The sequence below is a fragment of the Apis laboriosa genome, unplaced genomic scaffold, assembly GCF_014066325.1.
Source record: "Apis laboriosa isolate Shangri-la unplaced genomic scaffold, ASM1406632v1 scaffold40_cov151, whole genome shotgun sequence".
NCBI classification, from domain to species: domain Eukaryota; kingdom Metazoa; phylum Arthropoda; class Insecta; order Hymenoptera; family Apidae; genus Apis; species Apis laboriosa.
This window is the reverse complement of record NW_025223180.1, coordinates 1,103,710-1,125,152: the sequence shown is the minus strand read 5'-3', so window position 1 is coordinate 1,125,152 and position 21,443 is coordinate 1,103,710. Positions and strand designations below refer to the sequence as shown.

Below are 21,443 nucleotides of genomic sequence, written 5' to 3'. Positions count from 1 at the left end.
GGCCGAGTAATTAGAAAGAAATAAATGCGTTTCAACCATTTTTTATTAAAACTCTTTGTCAACCAAGCACCTCCGAAATTGCGAAGTAATTATTTTTCATAAAAATTTGTGACGTAATAAATTTGATAAATTAATTATATCGTTGCACGAAATATATATATATATATATAAACATATACGTATATCAGAGAAATACCAAAATATTCTAATTTATCTCTTGTTTTATGTATTTCATGCATCTACACACGATTTCATTTAAATATGCATACCGTTGTCTTAAATGGACGCAGAATCCGACGTTCCTTCTTGGCATACGATTGTAAGAAAGCCATTTGTTTCAAGGGCTAGAGGTAGAGATCTCTCTTTGAAAGTAAATTTATTCCGGTAACAATATCCTCGGTCGAAAATTCCTGAAGAATATCGAAGATCCAACGATAAGATATTTTCCACACAAAGGCAAACAGCTACAAACACTTGGAACGAGTGTCTGCCATCCTTTAAAGGGGTAGATTGCTCGAGGATTCGGTAGCAGATTTCGCGAAATCATCGTCCCTACGTAGTCGTTTATACTTAAACTTCCGCCCTCAGGGTTCAGAGAATCTCCAAAGCGGTTCTATCACTTATGCGGCAAACTTTTTAGACCGTATGCTTTACGAGACACTCGCTGCATAATTACTTTCCAAGAAACCAGAATCCTCCCTTTCAGAATCTTGAAAAACTCGAGGAATTATGAAAATTTCGTTACATCGCTGCCACGCTTTAAAGTTCATTGCAACTTGAATTCACAATCTCTTCCTCCCTCTCTCTCTCTCTCTCTCTCTCTCTCTCTCTCTCTCTCTCTTGTATAAGCGCTACCGTAATTAACGCGTTATCAAATTATTCGAACGAAGTATTCGAATAATAGTCGCGAGAACGAAACGATTATGGAGGATTGCATCCATTTTATAGCGATTCAAATGGTGACGATACGTTTCTATTGAAAAGGCAAATAAATCGTCGCTGTATTTTCTTTCACCAAGAAACCGTTCTCAAACCGAAAAGTAATAGTCGATATAACCATCAGATATGGAAATAGCGGTGCCAATCGCCGAAAGTTCAAACATCTGTAGGGCGAATTCTCGTGTAGGAGCGAAGTGAATATTTTCAGGACATAATGTGCGAAATGTTTGCACAGCAGATGGCACTAAGCGAAACGTACTTCCTTCCAAGTCAAAACGCGTCTCGAAAACTTTCCCGTACAGTTCGACAGTATCGATCATCGGCGATACTTTCGATACGATAATTAACGTCGCACAATTTACGCTTCGAATGATTTCGACCGTTTCGATTATAATTTCACTTCATTATAGATCGATAACGATCGATCGATCTTAAACTTGTTGTTCGCCTCATGTTGCATCGGCCGACAATAAGATATAATTCAATACCGTAAAATAAATATAATTTATCGGCTGTATCAATAGCAAATGTAGGTTACGTTAATTAGGGATTTATTAGAACAATAACGATCTTCGTGACAATCAATTTGCGGTTTAATGCGTGACGTTTATCGATACGCGCTTCGTTTATTAAATTTACACCTCGTTACATCCTTTTCCATTTCAATTTATCGAATAAAAAATCGGAGAAAAGTTTATTCGTCGTATATATACGCAAAAGAAAAGAAATCAATTACCTCTCAATGATACAAAAACGAACAGAAACTCTCGCACAAGAATAAAAGTGCAAAAGCTTAAGCTCTTAACTTCAAAAAAGACTTGAAAAAAAAAAATGCAACAAGAAAAAAAGAAAAAAGAGAAAAAGAAAAATATTAAAATCCGGTAAAAAATTGAAACGATCGAGTAAGAAAAACGGCGAGGTTTCGTTTATTCGGGTTAGAGAGGGGCGAGGGAAAACAATAAACGGAAGGTAAACGAGCGTGAAACGGGAGATGGAGAGGGAGAGTGCGGATAGAGAGAAGTGGTGCATGGGCCGGCGCATCGAGCCAACCCTTTCAGGTTGGCGGCGGCCGAGCGACTGGTGGCTCGCGTCTTAACTCGTGCGATTCCGCGGACGCTCGGGAACGCCGGCGCCTCTGGGCGTCGCGACGGCGGGCGTTCAGGGCTGGCAGGCTGGCAGGCAGGCAAAGGCAGGCGTCCCTTCGCGCTCTCCCCGCCAGACGAGTTCCGACTCTACGCTCGGCCGGACGTGACGTAACGCGCGCAGCGTGGAGAGCGTAGAGAACGTCGTCGCCGTCGTTCTAGTCCTCGTCGTCGTCGTCGTCGTCGTCGTCGTCGTCGTCGTCCACGTAGCCCGTCGTCGTCGTCGTCGTCGTCGTGCTCGTCTTAGTCGTCGTTTACATTGTCGTCCTCCACGTCGTCCTTCTCGTTCCTATCTTGATCCTCTCTCTCTCTCTCTCTCCCTCTTTCTCTCTTTCTCTCTCTCTCTCTTTCTCTCTCTCCCTCCGCGACGCAAACACCTGTGTTGTATCGTGCACGCCGTGATATCGAGGCCCGTCGTTTTACGTTTCCTCGTCGGGGATCAGTCGAGTGACAACGATAACAGCAGGACAATCTCCGGCGTCTCGTGTGTGGCACGGACGCGCCAGCACACCGCGTGTGCCGTTCACGCACCCGACGCACTCTCCTCTCCTGCTGCTGGTGACACGTAACGACAGTGTTCGCGTCGTTGGCGGTTTTCTCGATTGACACAGCCTTGGCGACGATTATCATTAGACGGGGCGGAGAAGAGGAAAGTGTGAGAAGTGAAAAGGGAAGAGAAGGGGGAGGAGGAGAAAGGAAAGGGTGTGAAAGAGAGAAAGAAACTTGTTCGAGTGAGTGAGACGAGAAGAGGGAGGGGAAGTTGGTGGTGGCTCTTGATTGTGGTGATTGATTCGTCGATCGGGTGGAATCGTAGAAGAATCGCAAGAGAAGAAGGAAACCTCGAGCCACGTGTGATTTTTTTCGATTTTTTGGGGGAAAAAAATCGTGTCGCGTCACGGATGGTGGACCCGGATTTGAAGAGAGAGATTTGTAAATCTCGGATCGAATAGAAAATCTGGAAGGCGGATAGATAAATATATAGAGAATAAAGAAAGAGAGAGAGAGAGATTTTCGTGTTTCGTTTGAGCGTGGTTGGAGAGTAAACGGAGAAGGGTAGGTGGTGAGGAGGGAGAAGCCGCGAGAAAGTTTTCGGGGGGGAGGATTCTCTCGAGGAAGATCGCGAGGCGAGGCAGTGTGGAGCGCGAGGCCAGGATGGTAAAGTAATGTGGCGAGGGGGAGGAGTTAGCGCGATCTTGGTGACGCCGCGATAAATAGACGCCGCGTAGACGGATGGTATGCGGTGAGTACTCCGATTCACCCGTCAACCACGACACACGGCGCGAAAACACGATTGTGATTGTGACACCAGTTGGTCTTTTCAAAATATTTATTACCGATACAGAGGTAATATGCCACTCTCGATACGGGCCATAAACGATCGATCCACGCTTAGCCGTCATCGCGGTTTCTCGGCCGTCTAAACGTGCGCGCACCCTGCACGTTTTCAATCGTCCGAAGACGCGATACCGTCTCCTCGATCGAGAGCCGGGGAAGGAGGAGGAGGAGAAGGAGGAGGAGGAGGAGGAGGAGGAGGAGAAGGAGGCGGAGGAGGAAGAGGAGAAAGAAGGGGAAGCAGGAGGGTTGTAACGCCGTGGAAAATTCGGCGTGCGGTGGCGCGTACCGACAGTAATCGTCGTACAACGGGTCATCACGTCGTGACGAAACGGTAAGGAGGAGAAACACGTTCGCCGTTCGGCGAAACGAGAACGGCCCGAAGATGCTGACCATGTCGACCTTGATGATGCCCACCACCATGACCACCATGACGAATCCTGGCCCTATACCGGCGCACAGCATGCCGCAGAAGATAGAACCGCCTAAGCTGACCGCAGCAGCTACGCTCACCCACACGGCAACAGCCGGCAACAAATCAGGTACCGCTTTATACTACAGATTTATGGCTTTGCACTATCGTTCGAGCCCGGCTCTAAGATAAATTTAACCGGTACATTGTGCCGCTTCGAGTGTATGCTCCGTTGCCTCCTGTCAATCCGTGAACGATATACGTCGCTAAACTTACACTCCCGCCACCCTTCCCTCCTAACCCTCGTGCTCCATTTCATTGCTCTCTTAAATCGCGAATTAACCAAATTATCGTAACATAACGATCAAATTATCGTGCATAACGAAGGAAGGATTTCGCTTAACGTTTCGCCGACCCGAATCGTAACACGCTCCGTATTCTCTTTTCGTCCTCTTTTCGTCCTCTTTTCGTCCCTCCTATTGTCGAAAAATTGACAAATTGGCGGGGGGGAAAAAAAAAGTACGAAGCGTTGTCAAGTGTGATTCAACGATGAATTTCCATCAATCAATTTCCCTCCCTGCTCGATCGATGTTTGATACACGCGTATTTGCGTATTTCTCGTCAAAGAAAATACATAAACGAAACGGTCGAATTTTCCGATCAATGAAGTTTCGCATTTTGTGGAAGAAATATTTCGTGTCGAGAATTTTCGAACGCGTAATCCGGATCGAAGTCTACGATGAATACGTTTTCTAATCGTCTTTGTTTATCTCGATGCAATACGATTCCTCTCTCTCTCTGTCTTCAATAATTTCCTCGACGCGGTTTTATAAGTATCGCGCGAAAGCAACGCGGTTCGACGATTTTTATTCCCGTTTTATCTCATACGTAACATTCTGATACTTTTGCCGCGAAACTACCGCAATTCTGTGTTCCAATTCCGGCGTCCATAAAAGAAGTGCTAACTTCTTGTAGGGTGCGCGAGGGGGCGGAAAGTTACGGGAGGGAGGATCGCAAGGCCGGCTGATCTGGATGTGACCCGCATAGAAATTGGAATATATATATATATATATATATACATATATACGTGCCGGCTTTCTAAGATGCTCGTGAAAGTAATAACGTTGATCGCCAGGAATTAATTGCTCCCATTACGGATGTCGACTTTTCTCGATTAGCGTTCGTGACCGGCGCGCGACTCCGTCCCTCGACTGCTCGGGATCTACCACCGGCCCCGAGCAATTATCCCCCAGTAATTACCGGCTAATAAACATTTACCGTGAGCCTCGACGAAACGTTATAGCTCGATTAAAAATTTATAACTCGGCCACCGGCTTGACAAAAGCCGCGGAAAAACGGGGGGAGAGGGTGGGGGGAGGGGAGAGAAAAAGAAAAAAAAGAAGAAAAGAAAAGGAAAAAAAGGAAGAGAAGAAGAAAAAAGAAACGACATTGGCGCGTAGCCAGGACTTTGTAGTCGCTACTCGAACGACATTCCTGCCAGAATCTTTCTTCGTTGCCCAGCGAAATCTCCTCGGCATCCTAGGCGCTTTAACGTTGCGTAGTATCGAAACCGTATCGCGTTCCATCGTGTCGCAAGTGCCCTCTATTCCGTGCGGGAGGACCCCGTTTCGATACGCGTGTGGACCCCGATTCGCAACGACGACGGAACTCTCTCTCCAGTTCCAGAGAGATCGTTTCGTTTCGCGAACGCGCGTGTATCTCCTTTCCATCGTCGACGCGAGTAAACCGAATCCGTGGAGTGGATGTATCCGCGGATAGAGGGACACTTAACTGCGCGCACTTAGCACGTACCGGTGCTGTATCTGGATTACAATGGAAACCGTGGCTGTACGCAACACGGTTGTTCCGTTTTCGATACGGATACCTATCGAAGCTTGAATTCTATCGTCGAATAGACGAGGGTTGAAAAGTTGGTGGGACGGATCCTTTGGGATGGTAGATATTCAAGGGGTACACTCGAACCTTTATCCGTCGATTGGCTATGTACGTCTCTCTCTCTCTCTCTCTCTCTCTCTCTCTCTCTCTATCTCTATCTCTCTCGTTCATTGGATTTCTTTTTTCGAACGGTGTTTACTGTCGCACAGCCGCTCCAATTTTCTCGTTGTTGCTGTAAGTCGAGTACGGCAATTTCATCCGTGCGATCGCGACGAGGCTCTGATTACAAATTGCTCTCGCATTGATTTCGCATCGTGAAATTCACCTCGTTCCTTCACGGTTATTCGAAGTTGCTCGTTAAACCATACGATATATCTCTTTTATTTTTCTCCTTTTTCTCTCTTCTTTCTTTTTTTTCTTTTTTTTTTTTTTTTTTTTTTTAATCGTGAAAAATTAATCATTTTTCAATTCAAGGTTTCTTTGACAAACGTCCATCTCTCGCGAATCTCTTACGATCGACGATATTATGAAATTTGTCTGTAAGAAAATCGGAACCAACTTTCGAGATCGTATTTGATTATGTAATTTTAAAGTTTGAATACGCAAAGTTATCCCCGAAGCAATTTCCAGTTATTGACTATCTTTTATCCAAGATACATGATAATCGTTAAAGTTGTGCACCGTAACTAAAAATAGCCTCGATATTGTTGCAGCGAGGTAAAGGATCATTTGTCCGGCATGATGTACAATAAAAGTTTAGAAAAGATACCGAGAAAAATCGGGGGAGACGATATATATATATATATATATATACATAGAGAGAGAGAGAGAGAAAGAGAGCTGGAGATTCGCAGTAAGAGGATATTCACTGGCTCCCTTTTTAAATTTACTTTCCTATAAACGTTTGTTTACGTTTTCGAACGAAAGCATTAAACAATTCTGCCGGCTCTCCTAGAATCGACTGTTTCGAGAAGAAGCACCGCCACTTATTTGCCGATAATTTAGTAGAGATTTAAATTCCCCTTTTTTACCAAAATATAAACCTCAACGTGTACTTAACAAAAGATGTCCGTGCGATCGTCGATTCTATCACTTTTATCGTATCATCGCGATCAATTTCTACCAACGATGAATCATCGACCGATCATCCCTTATCGTACGAGCCAAGAAATAAGAAATCAAAAAAAAAAAAAAAAAAAGGAAAAGGAGAGAGAAGGCGAGGAAAAGAAGAATAAATCGGCGCGATAATGCGTGGCGCGACAAGCCGTTCAAAGGCGTGTTTATCCACGTATGTGTAATCCAGAGCGGCGGAATACGTAGAACTGCCAATAGGGCAATCCCTAGCCGTGCACACTTAGCACGTACTAACTGTAGTTACCGTTACATCGCGAGTGTACGTGTCGTGGGAGCGTAACAAGGGCGCAAGTCCCGGCATCGTGCCACTTCGCCACGTATACTACCTGCGTGGCATGCACGTTGTACCTACGTAGTACAAGTGGATGCGTGGAATTTATCGAAGACCACCAGACGTCACGGCATTTGGCCTCGTATCGGGGACCCGACGTGGATCAATCCCGTTAATTACTTAAGGATTAGAGACACCATCTCGTCCGAAGCTCGTCGTCCTTCGAAATTCGAGCTTAACAAAATTCGATTGACAACATCGCTTCGATCAATTCGATTGGAGCATTCGATTGTTTGGAATATATTTTTTTACAGAATGAAGAATATATATATATAATTTTATTAATCATTTGAAATCAAATATTTACTTTAAAATATTTAAAGAGCGAACGGTGTTAAAAATTATGTGGATATAAAAGAGTTAAAGTCACTTACTCCTTTTCTTTTTTCTTTTTTCTTTTTTCTTTTTCCTCGATCGTTCACGTGGTCGACCATTTAACGTGGCAACGCACGCAACGTGCCGGATACGTGGACCAGTTTAAGAGAGGAATTTTCTTTTCCTTCAGAGGTGTTAAGGCTACCTGTTTCCGCGGCCGAACGACTCGTGTCGGGATAACGAAGAGTGGTCCCAGAGTAGCGACGACACGGGATGGGATTGTTCAATTATTTACAACCGATGGAGAATATCAGAGAGGATGGAAGGTGTCTCTCTCTCTCTCTCTCTCTTTTTCTAGAAGATAAGAAGAAAATTAATTCTGTTTACTGTCGGTTAAGGGAGAAGGAAAGTGTAAAGGATTCGTCGCGCAAATTATTCCCTTTAGTAGGAAATTTCGTTAAAACGCGACCTTCGCCTCCGAACACCTTCGCCAAAGGGTTTGTTATGGGACGCTCTCTTTTTCCTTCTTTCGCAACGACATTCTTTCGCGCGCTAAAGAATAAATTTTCATATTTATTAATTTTAAACATCGATCGAACGATCAGTGTTGATTGAGCTCGATCGATGTACAGATATATGGGGGGAAAAAAATAGAGAGACTCTTGTAAACTTGTTCGGCCGTAAATTCGATCGTATACCGGCGAGGAGGAGTTTAAACGTTTAAACGCGATCGAGGAAACATGTCGAGGAGTAATGGTGAATCGTGAATTTTTTTCCACCGTTGGAATTTTTGAATTTTATCTCGATCCCATAGAGAGAATAATTGGATTCAAGGGGGCGTGGTAATAACGTTAATAACGAGAGCAATGGAGACAGGGAGCGAAATTAAATCGAGAAATATCGCGAGTCACGGGACACTGTAATGTACCAAGTATTATACTACCCCCCTCGAAAGAAATTCTATTTCAAGTTATTGATCCCATAAACTCTTGAAATTTATGAACGGGCCGCATTAACGATTCCTGCTAAAGTATCACTATCTACGGCTCTTAAACTCTGCAACGAGATTAACGAGCAACAAAGTTCGGACCAATCGTTTCGTTCGTACCAAGACACGGAGGAATTCGAGAAATTCGCCTCCCTCCCATCAACCCCTTCGATTTATCATTTATATACACAGACAGAGGACGCGACAGAGATCGTAGGAAACCGGCATCACGATTTTCGTTTCAGAAGAATTCGCGCCCCTTTTTTGGGAAAAGGATTCGCGCAATTTTCTAAGATGGGGCAGAAGCCGAGAATGGAGGGAGGGGGGCGACGACGAAAGGACGCGGAGGCGATGGATGGCTTTAGCTTCGGTTTCCTGACGAGGTTACCCAAGTTTCGTCCCCAGATTCAATTTTAGTTGGCGCGCCAGGCCGCGCCACCGCCATCCGCGCCGCTGAATGCCACGTAGCTACCTCGTAAGGGGTGGTAACCAGCCAGTCTTTCTATATTCACCCACCCTTCCATCCCCTCGGCCGTCGCCGGCCTCTTGCCAACGAGCCGCTTCGAGGCCACTTTATTCACCTCCGCGCTCAAGTTTCCGCGTTTTCCGCGCCTTCCTTCGCCCTCCCTCCCCCTTCTAAACTACTACCCCTGTGCGTGCGCGTACCGCTTGGAACACTGGCGTTCGCGAGTAATAGCGACCCCCTCCCTCTCCCTGTATTTAAAAGAATACATTCAATAGATTTAAAAAAAAAAAAAAAAAAGAAAAGAAAAGAAAAGGAATTTCTTGTGTTGATTTGCATCTTCGAGGTAAGATTCGATTCGAGGAAAAGGAAAGGAAAAGGGTGTNATATTTAAAAGAATACATTCAATAGATTTAAAAAAAAAAAAAAAAAGAAAAGAAAAGAAAAGGAATTTCTTGTGTTGATTTGCATCTTCGAGGAAAGATTCGATTCTTCGAGGAAAAGGAAAGGAAAAGGGTGTATCGAAAAGGCGATTCGTGGACGCGCGATTTGATCTCTTCCAATTGCTCGAGGACAGGTTCGTTCGTTACGGGTTCGCGCGTATGAATTTGATTATTAATTAATTACACCGTGCAGGCCGTGTATAAAGTAACGTTCAATATTGAGCGTTGTGCGATCAACTGCCGGCGTTGTGTCGTAACAACTGTTGGCATTGTTAATTCTATGGATAATTGCCATTATTAATTGGTAGAAATTGCGACTGTGCGGAGGCGGAGGTATCGGATCGGGATCGGGAGAGCGCGTTTCCGAACGCGCTCTGTTATTTTCGTTCCGGCCAGAATATACGTACTTTCGTGTATTAATTGAACCTCGCGCTCCCGTTTATGATGAAATTTTTTTTCCTCCCCCCTCCCCATTTTCTCCCTCCACCTGTTTTTAGAATTACTCCTGGAACGCTTTTATCGAGATATTATTATACGCAGAAGTGACAACAGTTTCAGAACTTCCCATTTATATTCGCCGTTATTGCGTTTCGTTCGTGTAAAATTGATTTAACATTTATCGAAATATCCGATTCGTAACCAGGGGATAATTGTTGATCGAAAATTTTTCTACGGGGGGAAACCCGCCTTGACTTGATGTTGATATTTCGAATCAATTTTTAAATAAATTATCGCGCCCCGAAACGGATGAAACCGGCAACCGGGGATAAAACGTTGGAATCATTGATCAGGAAGCCAGAAAAGAAAAATATGACCTTGTTAGTTATCACGATAATATCTATAAATATCGTGACTACGTATTGTCGAGCTATAGTCGCAGGTTGCGGATTGTCAATATCCGCATACCACCAAGTAAAATCTTTAATACGACGTATAACATAGCATAGGATAATAATAATAATAAAAAAAAAAAAAAGAAAAACGAAATTGAACGACTTGTGCGTAATTTCGTCGTCTCATCGAATATTATAAAATTTCCAAAAATACGGGAGGTATTTATTTATTTATTTCGATATAATTAAACAATCGTTAAATTAATTCATTTCGAAGAAATTTTTGGACGCTTTTAATTATACGCGCGTATTATGCAAGCCCGATTTTTAAATCGATTTTAATTTGTTCGATTTACATTTCATTTCAACCAAGAATTTCCCCTTCCTCCCTTCCTCCTTTGCGGCAAGGAAGGTAAATTACGAAAGTGAAGCGAGATTGTAGATGAGATTTATAAAAATTTAAATGAGAAGAATCGTGCCACGAGTAGTTGGAAAAAGTATCCAGTTTTATCGTGGAAACATGGCGTTATTTCGCGCACGCATCGCGAACAAGACACCCGAGTTTCGACACTCGAGTACGTTTCCAAGCACGACGGCCCTTCGTACGGTGGAGCTGAGGGATTCCCTTCGTCGCGACGTTGCCTTTCCCTTCGTTACAATTTTTTATCCAAACGTAACGTAACTAATATTCATTGGAAACGTACGAAGGAAATTTCGTTCTTCTTAAATATTAATTTTATTTCCGACTTCGTCAAATACGTAAGGGGCGAAACACTTTTGCATAAGTTTTCGCAAGAACTGTAAACACGAGGGAAACACATCGAGCAAACATTTTCCAACGTTTTCCGCTCCTACCCGGTAGAATTCCGGTTACAACAATGCCAAACAAAAACACGCAAACACGAGCATTGTATCATGGCAACGGGGGGAAAAAAAAAAATAGTAAAAAAGCAAACAATACACGACACAGAAACGGAGTGGAATTCGGCGCAACAACAAATCTCGATCGAAATCGATAGGGGGGGCAAAAAAAAAAAAAAAAGGAAAAAAAAGGAAAAAAAAGAAACACCTATTTTCAACTAATTAACGATACAACATATCCCACATAACTGTAAGATAGCAAACGAATTGTAAATCCATCTGCAAAATTGATTATAGAGAGAGAGAGAGAGTATGGAGAGATCTCTATAGATTCGAGAGTAGAGTCACTTGTTCGGGAACAACATTTACCGAGCTCGCGTAACGACTGATCCGTCTATTCCCAGCGGCAACGAAAACTCGTAAAACGGTACTTGGAAATTCGCTGCGCCAAGTTAAACTTGATGGAGACGAAGGGGTATAGCATGGCCGATATACCAATGTTGCGGCCCGGCCGCTGTTGTAACCCAGCCAGTCGTACCAGCTTCCTCCCCCGTATTGGCGGAGAGAGGGACCCAGAGGACCGAACGACCTACAACTCGTAGGCGAGCGTGGTCGGTCCGTCGGTTAACCGGTTGGGTTTCAGGGCGAAGAGCGGACCCTCTCTCTCCCTTTTTCTCTGTGTGCGTGCGTACGTGCGTGCGCGTGTGTGTGTGTGTGTGTGTATGTGTCCTGCGACCGAGGAAGCGAGGGGACACCTAGGCGGGTACGCGAGAGAGGGTGAAACGATATTGTTTTGGCCGAGAATGAGCCCTCGGTCGATGCTTAGGACAGCATTTCCGTGGTAAAAACCGTACGAGCGTATCAAACGGTCACGTACATACCTCCCCTGTCGCTCTTCCAATACGGTGCACGCCATACGGATAGATAGACGGAGAAAGGGGGGGAAGGGGGAGACGGGGATGGGGAGATGGCGAGATGCGACACACGGGGGAGGGGAGGGCACAAAGATATTCGGCTGCGGACAGAAATATTGGGACGATATCTAAGAGGTTGGGTGGGCAGGATATAAGGGTGGGTGCACCGACGACGACGACGACGACGACTACGACTACGGCTACGACTACGACTACGGCTACGGCTACGGCTACGGCTACGGCTACGACGACGCCAAGATACGTCGAGGGAACGAAACATCACGGAAGTGGACGACGCACGAGGATCCGAGAGATCCTCCTCGAATACCAACCAGCCCCTTTCCGTTCTTCTTCTATCTTATGATTTCGCGGGGATAGGGAGGAAGGGGCGATGAAGTCTGGTTGTGGATTACACGTGGAAAACCGCATGGATTTGCGTGCAGTTGGCCGGCTGCCTTGACTGGCGGAGAGCAAAATCTGACCCCCTTTCGGGGCGACGGATAAATCTAAAATTTGGCATGAGAAGGAGTCAGCCATGAAAGACGATTCCGTAAGAAAAAGTCCCTAACCCGTTAGTTCCCGATCGACAACAGATCGCTTTTCCAATGGGGGAGGGGAGGGAAAAAAAGAAAGAAGAAAGGGAGGAAAAAATTGTCTGCGAGCGTGCTCGCAAATTTTCTTTCCTCCCCTCTCGTCGTTGCTTCCGATCCGAGATAATGGAAGCTTCTTGCGCATTGTGTATTATCTATTTCAAACGGGGCACGATGAATTGCGCGCCCGACACGAAATACACGAATCGTGTATCTGGCAAAACGAATGACCGCGAGACGATACATCCTGGAAAAATTATTATTTCACACTTGGGAAATTATTAAAATTTTCATTTTCGCTACGGAGTTGACGGTTATGGGACGGGAAGGGGAAAGTTTTGGTTTGGAAAGTTTCCGATCGTGAAAATGATATATGATAAATAATATAATTTGAGAGACGCTCTCTTCAGCCCTATTTTATTTTATTAAGTTTAATACATATATAATACGATAATTGAATCATTTGATCCATTTATAAGGTCGTATTAAAAATTCTGATACTTTAAACTTTGTTATTGTTCGAAGCTAAAAGTGCATTAAGCTAGTAATCGGATTCTTAATGGTGAGGTCACACAAGGGGTTTTCCCTTCTGTTTAACTTTATGAATGGGCGAAAAACGTTGAATAGAAAAAAGGGATATTATTCTTCCTTCTCCTTTTCCTTTTTTCTCTTCTTCCTTTTTTTTTCACGTTTCTCTTTTTCTATTCCGATCGATACACAAATGTATATCTACATATATTTATCGAGAAGAAAAAAATCGCTATGTATCATTCGCTAAATAATCAACGTACAATTCATGGAGTGAACGATCGAGGAAATTATCGCAAGATGAATTAATTATTAAGTTGAAACAATATTATTTCCCATGATTGCACGGTGTAAATATTTTATTTTGAAACATTATTGCGCGTTGAAAAACTATGCGAATCGCTCGCAAGAAAAAAAAATAACAATAGGACGACGTTTCAAATCCATTATTTATTTTTCCACCTGAAAATGCCGTCTGAAAGCTTTCTCGCCGAATATAAATTTGAATTAAAATTATCTCGTCGAAACAAAGAAAAAAAAAAAAAAAAAAGGATAAAAATTATCGCGAAATATTTCAACACGCCACTCTAACAGATGAATCGAATCCCGATTTTCCTCGTTCCTAATGCTTTTCCTCCCCCTCGAACAAATTTTAGAACAAATCGTACGCAACACCCTAAATCAATCGACGACATAATTCAGCGAGCGGCAAATGTCAAAACGTTGTAGCGCGCCGTCCAAATAGAGATGTCAACCGTTCGGTCGACCGACTGACGAGGTATCCGGCTCTATACCAACCTATCTATACTCGCCATCCTATCTCCTACCTCTATAAAGTAGCAGTTGTAAGCCGGATGCGGAAGTCGTGTTCCCTTACTGGGTCGAGTTCTCGCGCCTCGAGATGCACGATCCATCGTAAATCGTCCCGGTTCGACACCGGTTACCGGGATGATATAGAGTAATAATAAAGTTGGCCAATGTTAATTTATTAGAAATCACGCGAGATACGACCGAGTTCCCCTATTCGTGAAATCATGGAAAAAGGTGGCGTATACGATGATAGATCGATTCGATCCTTATAATAAACGTGATTAAATTTTGTTTTTTTTTTTTTTTTTTTTTTTTTTTTCGTTTCGAGATCACGGTCGTCGCGTTGCATACTGTGGAATCTATGTAATTCGAAAGCGATAGCTAATTCACGGTTTAGCATGTAAATTAGGATTCCCTGTTAATTTTATCGCGAATTTGCGAAAGATTTCGCTTAATGGAATTTCGTTACTACTCGATCGAAAACATTAATAATTATCAGGTTGGCCAGCTTCATTAAAACCGCGTTTCTATTAATCGATCGACGTCGAATCGCGCTGTTGCGTCGCAATCGAAATAACCGTTTAATATCGCAGGGACGGGGCTCGGGGTGGGAGGGGGGAATTTAATTCGACGCTTTTGTTACAAGCCTCGTCGATTTTGTCACACCGTCGCGTCGCCTGAACGTCTGAAACTTTGGCCGTCTATATTATTTCCAGACTTTTCAAGGGTTTTATACATAGAACGAATTCTATTATGGGCTCGAAAATTACTTGTACCGTGAAATTCGCCTTAATCAGATCGTGTCGCGTGGCGAGAGAGGGTCGTTTGAAAAGACAAGCGTGGACACTCCGTTCCTCTCCTCACATTGCTCCCCCCTCTCTCCTCCCCCAAGTTCAAATTTGCGGTCATTAGACACGCTCACGTGTCACCACGTTTTTCGTCTTCGTTACAAACCGTCCATTATTTCGACGAAATAACAGGGGAAACGAGGTTTTCGCTTTCGTAAAAATTCATACGCTCATAAAATCAATTTCTCCAACCTTTCTTTTCCCTCTTAATATCGATACAATAAATGAATTCTCCTCGTCCTCGTTCGCATTCTAAAAAGTTTCTTCGACCCTTTCGAGTCATCTCAGTGACGAATACGAGCGAATAATACGAGAAGGGACTTTCCTTTTTTTCTTTTCTTTTTTCTTTTTTTTCTTTTCAAATCAACCGATACGAGGTATATCGGGCTGATCAACGCAACTTTCTTTCTTTCGCCTTCCTTTTTTTTTTCTTTTTTGCATCGAGTACAGAGATCGAGTACAATATGATGATCGCAACAGGCGACGGATATTGCGCTCGCTGTAGCAACAGCCAAAGTGGTTGCTCGCATTAAGTGCGTTTCACGCTTGTGGATTTAAGAGAGCAGCGAGAGGAAGGGGAAGAGAGGGGGAGAGGGATAGGTAGGCTGATCAATATGCTAATATTTTGATGCTTCCACTCCGCTCCGCGAATTGAATTACGGCCGAACGAACGAAGATAGATGGAGGGGCGCGCGCGAACAGGGCGGCACGAAGAAAAGGGACGAGATGGAACGGTTTCTCGAACGGTTTCTTTCGGGATTAGCTGTTGTTATACACTATGCGAAATACACGCTCTCGATTGGCAGAAGTAATCAACGTCCCTTAATGTAACGCGAGCAATGAATTCATACGCCTTATTGTTGACCGATATCCTCTTGATAAAATTGATCATGATTGTTAAGACAACCGATCATGCGATTCGAATTGCGCTTATGTGCATAATTAAAATAGACGACTCTATTTCGAGAAGAGAGTCTCGTGTGAGAATTTTACCACGAAATACGAATTTCGAGACTCTTATCATGATCGTTCAATCGTGCCGCAATTTTAAACATTTGAAACATTTGGCTTCGAGGGAGGGGATAAATACTTTTACATACACAGTACATGGTTACGTTACATCGATTCAACTGTGGTTGAAATTAAGGATGATTCGAAAGGATTCAAAGCGTTTAATGGCGTCCGATTATTTTCGAAACGAATCTTGCCTTAATGAGAAGGAGGGGTAATGGATTATCAACCCTTTTTTTGCGCGTTTAGGCTTCGTTGCGCGCGTAACAGATTAATTTTATCCGATTTATTCAAAGTAAGCGGCGAAATTCTGTCGAATTCACCGATAGGTTAACGAGGAAAGTTTGTTCGCGTTGTTTATTACCCTCCCGGGGAGGGAGGGGCTACTATCTTAATGCCACGTCATGCGGATCCTGCCGCGTGAAACAGTACCATTCACCCAATCTTCCAATCTCACCCCTTTCGTCCAGTTTATCCGCGTACTTTTTCGTTACGACTCTATCGAGAAACTTCCTCTCTCGTTCAACTTCAGCCCATTTACCGTCGGCCGGGGAGAAGAAATTTATGCGTTTTAAAGGAACGATCGACGAGAAAAAGAGATAAAAAAAAAAGAGAGAGATCGCAAATTTAAATTAAGAAAGAACGAGATTATGCGTCTTAAGTAGCTTATGGAAGTGTATTAATTACACGATGTATGAGAATTATGTAATTTATACGGATAAAAATAGTGCGTTTTACGAAGAAAAGGATGGAGGTAGTATACGTCTACGTGATACGTCAACGTTGATTCCTTTGTCTCAAAGGACCCGTGTCGACCATTACTTACACGTGTAGCCAGTGCTGTTGCACTTGCCACGTGTAACCAAGGTTTTCCTCGACACGTGTATCTCACTGTCATTACATATATATATATCCTCGTTATATGTCGAAATCTTTTCTAAATATTAGCAAAATTGAAACTATCTAAACAACGATACGAGTCCATCTATCTTTGTATCATATTCGCTTTTAAACCTGCGGAAAATATCACAATCTTAAAGCAATGTCCTCGAACGATCCAAGAGATTACAAAGGATTATACCGCCCTACAGAATTCGAATTTCAAGGAACTCGGTTACCAGACTTTGCCTCCCCGAAAACAATAACGTAATAATGTAACCGGATGTTCCGGATAATTTCGAGGATCTACCGATCGGGAGAGGGGGTTAAGGTTAGTCAAGAGGAACATTGAAACGCGTCTCGCCGCGTTCCTATCCAGATATCTTCTGGTTTCAAGCTGCCGTGAAAGATAATTCCCTCCTGCGAGGGACTTGTGTCATCAATTTTTTTCTTACCGTTGCCTCTCCACATTCTTCCCCCTGTATTTATTTCTCTGCTTTCTTCCTTTGATATCCGATCCTGGAGGCTAGTTCGAATGCAAAAAAAAAAAAAGAAAAGAAAAGAAAAGAAAAAGAGGAAGTTTGCAAAGAATACACAGTCCTTTACTAGGCTTTCACCTACTGCTAGCTTCATCACAGCTTGTCCCAAAATATCGCGTCGTTCAACGCCTTACGATCGAGTGCCTCGGATATCGAAAATCGGATATTTCTTTTTCGAAAGGGAAGCAAATTAATCGGAACGCGTCAAAGGGGACGCTTTAACCGCTTTAAACGCTTTAAATCGGTGTGCATAAATTGGGGCGTGGCGAAACGTCGAAACGAAAAGGGGGTTTCGCGATAAGGAGGGGGTTGGGCGATACCCCGATCCTCGTCCGCTTTTTACGAGGGTTTTACCACTTTTCCATTACTGGCCGGTCGAGAAGGAGCGTCAAGTTGGAAAGGGGGGTGACGGTGACTAATTGTCGCAAAGGCGATCATGATATGCCCCCGCTCGTAAATCTGATTGGCTCCGCTCCCCGACTTCCAATGCAATCTCTCCTCCACGATCTCCTCCTCGCCCCCCTCCACGCCCGATTTTTAGATTTCTCTCTAGGAAATGGAGCGCGGTTTCTGAACGCGGTCCACCGTCGTGATATAAACGGTCAGCTTTGCGAAAGAGGATCCCGAGATTTTTATCGTCCTCGAGGAGCTGAGAAGTGGAGCCGAGCAGGAGTGAACGAGTGGAGATGATGCGTTTTCGATCCAACTGTCGCGAAATAACCGGGGGTTGAAAATATTATCGGTCATAGTCTCCCCAACGATTTTTCCGGCTGCCGCCTTTTTTAACACCCTGTATGTACACGCGCTCGTTACACTGAAATGCCGAGGTTCGATTTTTGCGCGCCTCGTGCAATTTCCAATTACTCGCACGTTACTCGTGCTTGAGAAAGCACGCTGATCGTTGTCGATTGCTGTTCATTCCGCTCGTGTTATTCCCTGTCTTCCTTCTTTTCTCTTCTCTCTCTTTCTCTCTCTCTCTCTTTCTCTCGTGGACCCTTGTGCACGTCCTTTGTTTCGTCGAATCGGGGATAGGGGATATACGAGGAACCGTATCGAGCGTAGCGCGAAATATCCGGCAGAGTATATCGGCAGATTCGAGGAGGAGGAAACTCGAAGAAGAGTTTTCTTTTCGTTTCTTTCTTTCTTTTTTTTTTTTTTTTTTTTTTTTTTATATAAATAAATAGATACATGGATAGATCGAAAGGAAGGTAGGGAATTTCGGATATTTCCAAGTATCGACGAACGAAGGTCAACGCGCCTCGAAAATAAGAATTTACCCTTTTTCCCGGGGAAATAGAAAGGTGTACGGGAGGGAGGGAAGGAGGATGGGAGTAGTGGCGTGTTGTAAGTGACGTTTTCGTTTAAAACTTTCATCCGTTCGCCGGTGACAAATCGATTTCCAGGCTTCGCGTATGATTTGCCTCGAGCCACGACGAATACGGATCTCTCCCCTCCACCCTCCTCCGTATAGCCTACGGATTTTTATCGCGCTCCGATAAATATTACCGAAAACAATAGAGCGGGTAGCGATAAAGTATAAACGTGTAGCCACACGTTTTTGTCGCGTCACGGGATCACCGGAGTTAACAATGGGTGGAAACGTCCACCGAAATAATAATAATAATAATAATAATAATAATAATAATAATAATAATAATAATAATAATAAAACTTGACCGCGATCTGACGAAATTGCGCGTAAATCGAGGTTTAATTGGCCGCGTGTTAAGGGTCTGCTGGCGATAATAGAGAGGATCGAGGGGAGGAGAGAGAGAGAGAAAGAGAAAGAGGGAGGGAGAAAAAAAGGAGGGGTGGAGAAGGGAGGAGAAGTGCGGTACGCTCTTTCAATTACGGCCACGCGGAAACGAGTGGCGCATTAACAAATCCACTGATTTCAATGGGTAATCATTTTTTCAAGGGGTGAAAACCCCTGCTATTCACGCATGCGCTCCCCGATATCCGTTGGCCGAGCTTGCCCGCATTTCACGATCCGCCGTTTTCCACCATAGACGGATGAATTCCCATGCGTTTTTGCCCTGACCAACTCGAACGAGCGAACGAACGAAGCCGGCTACCCGACCAAGCTCTGGAATAGTGGTGGGTGATGGGCGAGAACGGGATGGGCGGTGGAGGATAGTGAGCCGGGATCGATGGAGATAATGCCCATTACCCTTAATACGAACTCGCTCTTCTTCCATCTCTTCTCTTCTCCCTTCAACCTTTAACCCCCCTCTTGCCACGCTCCCCTCCTTCGCCCGAGCCATTCCATTCTCGTGGCTCTTCGCAATCTGTAACCGATGCTTTTTATCGTCTCCGCTGACTCGATTCGAGAGACAGAGAGAGAGAGAGAGAGAGAGAGAGACCTCATCCCTTCGCCGAGCTCTCGTCGTCGTTATCATCATTGATCAAAATTTTGAAATCTCGAATGGAGAGCGTAATACCGCTTCCTTCGCCCTCCCCTCCCCCCCCCTTCCTCCTAAGCACCCTAACTCGCGCAAACGAGCTGTTCTCCAAGCTTCTCGATCTCACACCTCTCTCTCTCTCTCTCTCTCTCTCTCTCTGTCTGGAATTTTGCCGTCCAAGGATACGATGGATCGACGTTAGATACCTCTTCGTGTACGTATATAGTAGATATAACTCACTATTGATTAAAATCGTTGATTAAAATTCGATTTTAAATTTTTCCAAAAAAAAAATATATATATATATAAACTCGAACTGCGGATTAAATTAAATTGGTCTGTTAGATTATTAGATGTATCGAACTTTAACGAGGCCTCGGAAGAGAAGAAAAGAAGAAGGGAAGAGGAAAAGAAGGGAAAATTCGTATTATTCTTAGAACGGCGTGCACTTTAAACACAGGCTTATTCGAATCTTCGATCGTTTAACGATTGCTTACGTAATGCGCATCTTTCTATCTCGCTGAATTTATTCCCCCCTCCCCCTTCTCCTCCGTCGATCGCATTACGGAGCAATTTTTCGCGAATGCGCAATCACCGATGCGGAAGAGATTCATTGCTCGGCGTGGTTGAACCGTACCAGCTTATACACGAGTGTATATACACCACTTAACCGAAGTGGAGAGTTACGAGGCCCGCGCAACGAGCTTTCTCGTTGAAGGGCTACTCTCTTGTGACTCGTGCGCGCCGCGACAACTTCTTCGTTACCGATTTAATTGTTTTGCTTTCGAATACCCGCCAATCTCTCTCTCTCTCTCTCTCTCTCTCTCTCTCTCTCTCTCTCTCTCTCTCTATGAAAACAAAACGGTTCGCTGTATGTAAAGTTGCGTATGGGCGAGCGAACCTGTTGAGTGGTATATTGCTCGCGATGGGCACGTACGCGGGGATGAAGTTTCTAGGAGAAAATACAGGCGAGACGCCGCGCTCGTGTAGAATTGTGCTCGCACGAACAATGAAGAATACATCGGCGCGAAAAGCTCGGCTGATAATAATGTCTGCGGTGATACAGGCGAGGCTATTCTTGGGCAAAGTTTTGGAAGAAAAGGAACGTGGAACGTTTCGACGCGATTGGGAAATAATTACTTCTACTACCTCGTATTTTTCTTCCTCTTTTCTTCCTTTCTTCCGTTTTTCTTTTAATTGGTTTGAGATTAGATTCGCGATATAAATTTTCGTGTCGCGGAGGAGAAGAAGGAAATGGTGTGGAGAATTCGAAGGCCGGCTTGAAAATTTCACAAAATCCGTCCAAGATCGGTCCGTGATATAATTTGAAGCAAAGTCTTTGCTAAGTAGACGGTGGAAGGAAAGTGTAAAGAAAAATTTAATTTCAAAAGAAAACTTGCTCTTTAAATAGCGAGCTCGCTGTTAAACGAGTACAGAATTCAAACTTTGATAAAGTGGAAAGTATCCTAATATATGGCTTCCACTCAAATATTTATTTAAATCGACTACTCCTTTCTCTTATAATAGATTCTTATTTGTACGCCAAAGATTATTTCGAGGAAACGAAAAATCGTAAATCTCGATTCACCAAATATTCCTTTTAATCAAACCTTCAATATTACGAATACACGTAATATTGAAATACGTAAACACGTTCAATTAGAATATTTTGCTAGTGTTATAAATGGTAAAGGATGGTCGTATTTATTTACAATCTTAACAGATTATTTCTTAAAATTCGTATAGCGTATACGAAACAAAATATTTTGATTATTCATACGAACGGGATGGACGTGTAGAGTCACATTCGACCGCGAATTGCGAACTCGAGAC

General features: G+C 43.8%; 1 protein-coding gene across 5 annotated transcripts in view; it reads left to right on the top strand.

The window, feature by feature from the left end:
* The window catches only part of LOC122715719 (nucleolysin TIAR), a 472,996-nt gene that overhangs the window by 282,199 nt on the left and 169,354 nt on the right, over nucleotides 1-21,443 (top strand). Inside the window, exon 1 of one of the 5 annotated variants that reach the window (XM_043938123.1) lies at nucleotides 3,660-3,955. The exons of the other annotated variants lie outside the window; for them this stretch is intronic. Within the exon in view, the coding sequence (XP_043794058.1) occupies nucleotides 3,799-3,955 (157 nt within the window). The 5' untranslated portion in view covers nucleotides 3,660-3,798. Of the gene's footprint in view, nucleotides 1-3,659; nucleotides 3,956-21,443 lie in introns of those variants that run through there. 5 annotated transcript variants of the gene reach the window in all.